We start from the raw sequence: 8,148 nt of genomic DNA, 5'->3' as shown, positions 1-8,148 counted from the left end.
AACACGGGATGAAACTTAAGAATACATGTGCCCTCCACATCCCTTGAAGGTGCAAAAAAACCCACTGAAAACATATAACCAAATGTTATTTAATATCTTAAAAAGTAACACAATCCAAAATGGATATTTCACACAACACTACGTAAACAACATGTACACAATATTACCATATGGAGGGACTTTCAAATATATAGACTTACAAAAATCCCTGTCCTTTTCTCCTTTAAATTATTACACTAAGCATGACAAGTAATCATCATTTACAGTATGGTACACTGACACAATAAAAACCATGTTACAAATGTGCTGTTATAAATCAGTAACATTAGGGAAGACATTTTATGAACTGTAATTATTTCATATGAAATACTATACAATATAAACAGAACATCCATCTTGGATGACCTTTACAGCAACCAGAGACCAAGTAATTTTTAAAATTTATTTTCAGTGCAAACACATTTATACAAGGCAGTCTTGGCTGCAAAACTCCCTTCTAACATACAGTAAGTCCCACTTGCATTTATTAACTCATTTAAACCTAAAGCGACGGTCACATTCAGTCACTCACAGAAAGTTACCTGCAGAATTATGATCCCTTTAAACGTAAGTCTCCTCTGTGTATAAAAGTAACATCTGTGCCAATTACTCTAAGAGCCCTGTTCAGACCTTTCATACTTTCACATGGGCATCCTTTGGGTGGCTCTTATCCACTGTACAGCTTGATGAGTGCATTATACTGAACAGAGATTTGCCCTTCCATTGTGCAAAACAGATGGTTGTGCATTAGCATCCAGGCCGGGGGGGGGGAGGGAGAGGGGGCAGGAGGTTTGCTGACTGTGCATTTCACTACAGATTTCATATATAGTCATGGGAGAAACACCTGTTTATTCAACCAAAGTCCTATTTTCAAATCCAAGTGTGAGTGGCCTTCTGCCTCTTCTACATATTTAACCCAGGGAAGGGAAACAAAAACCCTCAGCTCAGAACAAAGCTTCAATGGAGTTAAGGATGGAGTTTGAGCTCAGTTACCTCAGTGTAAATCAGTAAAGTTATTCCAGATATACGCCTGTGTAACTGAAGTAAAAAATTTGAAATGCTGCTACCAAAAAAAAAAAGTAATAATCCCATTCTCCTTTCACACCAGTGGCACTTCAATAATTCCAGCTGGGCATGTTGTATATAAACAGGAAATCCTGATGCCTTAATAAACTACAGACTACATTTAAGTATATATGTTTAAAGGAATTAAGTAAAAAATTGCAGCATTTCTCTTTAATACTGTACTGTCTTCTTCAGAGGAGCAGAGAGGATTGTCAACTATGGTGGGCCACTAGATTAAAAGAAGATTCTTACTCAGTATAGCAATTTGAAGTATCACCTTGGGGAAAGCCCTGTAAAATGTATTTGAAAAACAAGTTTTTGTTAAAATTGACTTTTCTGAAACCACTACTGGCAGCAGCCCTATTGCTGAAATGTGAACATTTTTGGCACTTCCAATATCAAAGTCCAGTGCAGGACTATAAAGTAGTTTCTCTCCTACTTTAATAACTGTAACACCTCCGAAGAATATCTTTATAGTATAAACATTAAGCACTTTGGTTAAATATTAAAACATTAAACCTACTGTCATGACTCAAATGAAATAAAGAAACTGTTTGATAATCACATTGTTGACTCTGTGTGATCTTGGACATGTCACTTAACCTTTCTATGTTTCAATATGTCAGTGAGTAAAATAGGGATAACAAAATTTGCCTACCTCACAAGCTTGTGAGGCTTAATTAATGGTTTGCAAACAGCTTTGAGATCCTCAGGTAAAAGGCATGAAATATAAGTGCAAAATATTATTATAGTTTATTATGGGCTCCAAATACTGTTTATGATCCGACTTTTCCGAAAAATAAACTACCACCACCAGCAATAAGGTCGAGGTTTTCATCAAAAACGTTGTTTTCAAATAGATTTTACTGTTTGAACGGGGGTGAGGATTGCTTTCTACCATGTGAGTGTTTACATTGCTCTGCTGAGTCAAATGGATACTATTCTCATTTTTTAAAAAAAATTAAAATATGTACACAGGAAAATTGGCTCATCTAGCAATATTAATTTACATCCAAGTATTGGGATTCTGTATGCTTGAATAAATTCAGGGTTTGTACATAAATTAGAGCTGCTAAGGTGAAGCTTACACTTATTTTCCTTGGTTTTTGAAATTTTCTAGTTTTAAAAAAGGCAACTTGTAATTGGCTATTACTCTACAGCTAACCCCCTTTTTATTGGAAGTCTGCCCAGGTTCTTTGCAGGATGGGCACCTCTGTATACACCTTACTTAGGGACCCTGATACTAATCTCAATAAAATCAATTAAAGTTTCATCACTAATTTCAATGGAAGCAAGCATCTGAGATACATGGGATTAGAAAATGAAGTGTGCATTCTTTAAATGAGAGCTGGATAGCACACAGGTCCTGCCATTTAAGAGAAGTTCTGATTTGATATGTTGGCATAACTGAAGGCAGAATAGGGCCAAAGCGTTTGAAGGTTGGCAAAAAAAATACCTGGTGTGTCTTCTGTAAAACTCCAAACTGCCAATCATATTTCATATACTGTAGGTGTTAATAATCTGCTAAATTACAACTATCATTTTCAGAAGGGTAGCCGTGTTAGTCTGTATCAGCAAAACAATGAGGAGTCCTTTGTGACACCTTAGAGACTAAGGCCTGGTCTACACTGGGGATGGAGGGGGAATCGATTTAAGTTACGCAACTTCAGCTACACGAACAACATAGCTGAAGTAGACGTACTTAGGTCTACTTACCGCGGTGTCTTCACTGTGGTAAGTCGATGGCTGACGCTCCCCCATCGACTCCGCCTGCACCTCTCACTCCGGTTGAGTACCGGAATCAACGGGGGAGCACTTGGCAGTTGATTTATCGCAACTAGACTAGATGCGATAAATCGACCCCTGCTGGATCGATAGCTGCCCATTGATCCAGCGGGTAATGTAGACAAGCCCTAAGACTCTAAGGTGCCATAAGAACTCCTCGTTGTTTTAACTATCGTTTTGACTTTCTACCAATTAAAAAATTTAGCAATAATGGCAAGACAACGGAAGGTGATTAGGCTTCCGTTCACTATTAACAAAATTATGTGGCCTCATCAAAATCTCAAATTATTAAACTGAAAGCCAAATTTAATACAGTAAAAGGAAATCATGGCAATGAAAACATAATGACTTTGTATGCAAGCACTGACACACAAGAGAACACCATGACCTAATGATACCGAATTTTTTTAACCTTGCTTTTTACAAAACACTTTTTTTATGTTGCTGCATTTCATCAAATTCATGGAGGTAGTTATATATGTAAAAAAAATTACCATAAAAGTAACATGTTGTATTATAATAATACATATAAAAAGTGTGCAAAATGCCAACAGATTTGTGTTGACCCTTTAAAGTTGACACAACACAGAGATTCAACCTAATCTAATTCTGTAAACCTTTAAATTGTAAGAAGAATGATAGATAAGCAACCATGTAATACAAGGCTATGATTTCATTGAAGGAGTAAGGTGACACAAAGCACTCAAGCTCCACTCCCATTGTTTTGTTACCAGAACCTCACAACGGAATTTCTTTATATTTCCCCTGTTGATTTTTTTAAAAAAAATTCAAGGTAAGAATGTTTCTATTTGAAACTTCTGCTTACATTCCATATTCTGAGAGTCACATTAATACCAGTAGTATGCCATGTTTTAACATTAATATGACATTTTATTTTGTCTGCTGGTCTATGAGAACTTTCAGAAATCAGAAACTATACAGTTTTTAAGTAGATACTATGATATTTTTCTGGAAAGATGTCTTCTGTATAGTCAACTACCTGTATAAATTTTAGTAAGTTTATAACAAAGAAAATGTTTTCCCCAAAAAGGTAAAGTTTGTCTTTTCTGTTCACATTTTAATACTGCAATTTATACTTTCAGATAATCAGCTATAAGTTAAGATATTGTTCAAACATTTTTATTTACTGAATTGATACATACTACTAACATCAGAGCATATCTCAGAAACAAAAATCACAGTCAGCCACTGTATCATATATAACGACGCCTCACAAAAAAGACTCAAGTCTGCATGTAATAAGCAATCCTGAAGTTACATATTTAAGCAATAAGATGGGACAGGCAAAGTATTATTGGGTCATGATAGCATGGCTTGGAAGGCATGATAAGGCAGGAGGCTAAGGGCCAAGTGACTTTAACCAACCAAGAAGCACAATGATTTCCCTTATATGCACTGAAAGGTCTTATTGCTCTTATGAAATGGAATGTAGGCATAAAAATAAGGAAAACAGTTAGATGTGTGCATTATAGACATAGGTTCTGTATGATATACCTGACAGAATCAGAAACCAATTGTGTCCAGAGTTATAAAGCCATTTCATAAATATGTAAGCTATATCCAACTGTGTAATATACAGCTATATCTTTACTAAAGAATTCTGATGACAATACAGAACATGAGTGAAGCTCAAATGGTTTATACAAGTTATACATGTCACCAGAAACTGAAGAAAATGTTGGTTTTTAATATGTGCTGTTGGGTGTAATATCTTGGGTATCAATAAAAGGCAATGTAAGTATTTACATTGCTGAACATCCTTCTTAATGTTTTCGTTTTTCTTCCAGTTCTGATAAAATAGCAAATGTGGGCACTTTTGGAGACAGTTTGCTGCAGTAAATGTTTGCATGTGTGACAGAGCCGAACTTGGCCCTTTATACCTAAAAATTACTTGTGGAGTTTGCCTATCTGTAAGAGTTACTCTGGAGTAATCAATTTAGCATAAATTACTTTGGAATAACAATTTAAGGGAGTACAAATAAGATACACCACGCCTGCAGAATTAGGATTTCTCGATCAACCATATGAACACATTTAATTTCAAATCATATATAATTTTAAAAGCTATTCATGTCCATAAAATGCTGAATTGTAAATAACGCCCATTGACTAAAAGGCCTGAAGTTTATAATTCTCTAAATTTCTCCTTTGATAACCACTACAATGCACGCTATTTTCAACAGCCTAATTTAGGCACTCTACTTAAAAGCTATATAAAATAGAATTATGTCCTTCCATTAGAAAGAAATCAGCTCTTCAGGCCATGCTTGTCATTTGTATCACAAAGAACTTCTCTTTTGTTCAAATAAATTTGTTATTCTGATTTTTATATTAACAGCACGTTGGAATATCAGACGTGCCACACCAATGAGATCACCTTCCTTAAACATTTGATTTATACTAAAAAAAAACCTGTTACGCCTTTTCTGTCACTATTTGCTTTGCCTCAACCATAGTTAGACTTCCCCTTCTTTCACCTGGATTCAAAGGCCTTCAACTCTGTTTGCAATTATGGAAGGTTAACATAGTAAGTTTTAGACAAGCATCTCATATACTTTTGAAACAAAAAAATAAAATACAGCAATTCTCCCTTACCCACCCCACATACTTAAAACATGCCCTCTTTTGACTTGCTTTTATAGATTCCTGCAAAATCGTGTCATGAAAACTCACAGTGAAAATGACTGATGTATATAAATAATTCACAGATAGAGCTGAGGTCTTTACTAGTCGTGTTTGGCTTTGTTTTCCCTCAAGGTGACCTAGCTGTTTATTTTTAGTGATGGCTCAATTTTTGAAATAAAATGATCAACTCTGTCCGAGTTTAACCACTCACAGGGGGGCATCACGCATCTGTGGCATTTTTAAATGGAGTTGGCAACTGCATGGACATTGAAAATGCAGATTACACTTACAGTGTCTAGACTTTCATATATGTGCTCAGTTACAATTAAGTGAAGCAAAGGTGTACATATTATTCCTACTGCTATTCTGTTGCTACAGAGCTGCAGATGTGGAAAGCAATACCTTGAAATACAAGATTTCTTTGTTGTCCCTACATAGCAGCACAGTTTAAGTAAACACCAAAACTGTGGATGAGATGCTCGTTTTTTCCAAAGATGTAAACATCAGTCCCAGTGTCGTAAACTTTGCTGTATAGGATGAGACAGAAGAGCCGAGGCAGAAGGACTATCAAACACTAGTAACAGAAGCTTGTAGGCAGTTGGCAGGTTTCTGCAGTTTTTCAGCTTCACTTGTTGGAGGGTCTGCAATTGCTCGGAAGTTGAACATTGGACCTGCGCCACCATGTGCAGGACTCAGGGCTGGGTTCTGACGTCTGTTACTTTCAACAATACTTGAAGTGTTGGAAGCCAAGCTCTCGCGAGTACTATAAAGCAAAATAAATGAAATAAACAAAACAAAACAAAACACCGCCACCCCCCATATATCTACCAAAGAGGAAAACTGACTGGGGTGTTTTAAAATGAGCTTCCACTGTTTGCATGCAGTGTCACATCAATGAAGCATATCAGTTTGATTATTCACATGTTGCTCCAAAAGGGATTGCAAATGTACTCACTGGTTAACAGGTTATTGCACAGGTATAGTACTAAACAGACCTGAAGTTGTTCCACAAAGTTTGTACATCTGAGCCAATATCAAACATCTGGATTTTTCATTCAGGCAAAACTTCCATGTGAAATAGATCACCTTTCTTTCCAGGCTGGTGCACTGAATCACAGAATAGTTTCACTAAATCAGCCATGTGGCTGAACTGAGCTATGAGAATTCTCCTTTGGCCAGTATTTTTATGCCTCCCCATTATTGTATATGTTTGCACACAGAACATTTCTGGTAGTTCTGACCAAACTGAAGACACTACTTTCCGTTAAAGCTGTAATACTTCCAATTATGACACATTTCTTGGAATTTTTTCTAGTTGCTGGCATCAAAGCCTTGAGATTCTGAGTGCCCTCCACTATAAGGACTATCACGATGCAGGATTGGGTCCTTAAACAGCATTAGTGTTGTAATTTCACTTTATCTAATATAGAAAGTTCTTTTAATGCAAGTAAATTGCTCATCTGTGGGAGAGGCTCTGTGCTCAGCCCTTCTGAAAATTAGGCCATTTAATGAGGTATCTAAATAAGGACAGAGAAGCCTAAACTTGAGCCACCAATTTTTGAAAATAGTGGCCATTGTATTTAAAGTGAGTTCTACTCCTTTTATATTATACCTCTTCTTTTATGTTCTACCCATAAGGACCTTTGGATGAAGACAGACGTTATTTTTAATGAATCATTTGCTACTGCTATTTATTCTCCACCTATAGCCATAATCCTTTGTTGTTAACAATTATTTCTGTGGAGATGAGTACAAAACCATGCACAGAGGAATGAATTCAGGTGTGGAATAAACAGAAACAGAACAACTAAGAATCACTGATGCCTTGTGGAAAACTTGTTATAATAGGTACAGTTCTGCTCACCACTGGCCCTCTTCTGCCTTGAGTATTACCCATTTGCTTCAATGGACAATGTACATACCACTCAAGGAGCGTATGACAGGCAGAAACATACCCCCCCCTTCATTTTCTGACTTCTCTTCCTAAACTTTTAGCTGGGGATGGACAGATGACTGAAAAACAGCCTTTGTTTTTACAATTCATGAGTTCCTGCTGTTTATTTCTCACATGAAGTCATATTCAATTTGTAACCATCATTTCCAGATTTTCAATCATTTTCAATTTTGATGTCACAAACCGAGCATGACAACATGTATATCCTGAGATTGCCGTCATCCTGCAATGTGAGCTGTGTTTGCAGATTGATGGCAGGGTTAGGTATGACTCCAGGGGAGGGAAAAGCAGCAGGACTGCATGACCTCTTAAAAAAAAAAAAAAAAAGGTACCTGGAGCCAACTTCAGTAGCCGCATCAGCAAAATGTAACGGGAGTCTGACAGAAATTTTTCCAATATAGATGTGTTCAAGAATTCTACAGATAAAATACCTTCGGTGCCTTTTGACTTTAGAAGGAATTCTTTCATTATCAAGATCCTGTTAAAGTGTGTTTTCTTCCAATTTGGCATCCTTTTAAAATATAATTTTCCTTTTATAGTGCTGAAATGGTAATTTTGGTTACTCAGGTGTACTAAACACTCCTGCTTCCTAGAAAGGAACTCTAAAACAAATTTTTTTATTGTAAAGTGGGAAGGGAATAATGGTATTTTAATTACAA

General features: G+C 36.3%; 1 protein-coding gene across 2 annotated transcripts in view; it reads right to left on the bottom strand.

Annotated features, from left to right (window-relative positions):
* Positions 1-210: 210 nt before the first annotated feature.
* The window catches only part of STOX2 (storkhead box 2), a 225,428-nt gene continuing 217,490 nt past the window's right edge, over positions 211-8,148 (bottom strand). For both annotated transcript variants that reach the window (XM_074951241.1, XM_074951239.1), the window contains one exon: positions 211-6,298. In XM_074951241.1, coding sequence (XP_074807342.1) covers positions 6,103-6,298 — 196 coding nt within the window. In that variant the 3' untranslated portion in view covers positions 211-6,102. The remainder of the gene's footprint in view (positions 6,299-8,148) is intronic.

Source organism: Natator depressus, chromosome 4, assembly GCF_965152275.1.
Source record: "Natator depressus isolate rNatDep1 chromosome 4, rNatDep2.hap1, whole genome shotgun sequence".
In the NCBI taxonomy this organism is placed as follows: Eukaryota; Metazoa; Chordata; order Testudines; family Cheloniidae; genus Natator; species Natator depressus.
Note: the sequence above shows the minus strand (reverse complement) of the source record. Positions and strands in the feature narration are given on the sequence as shown.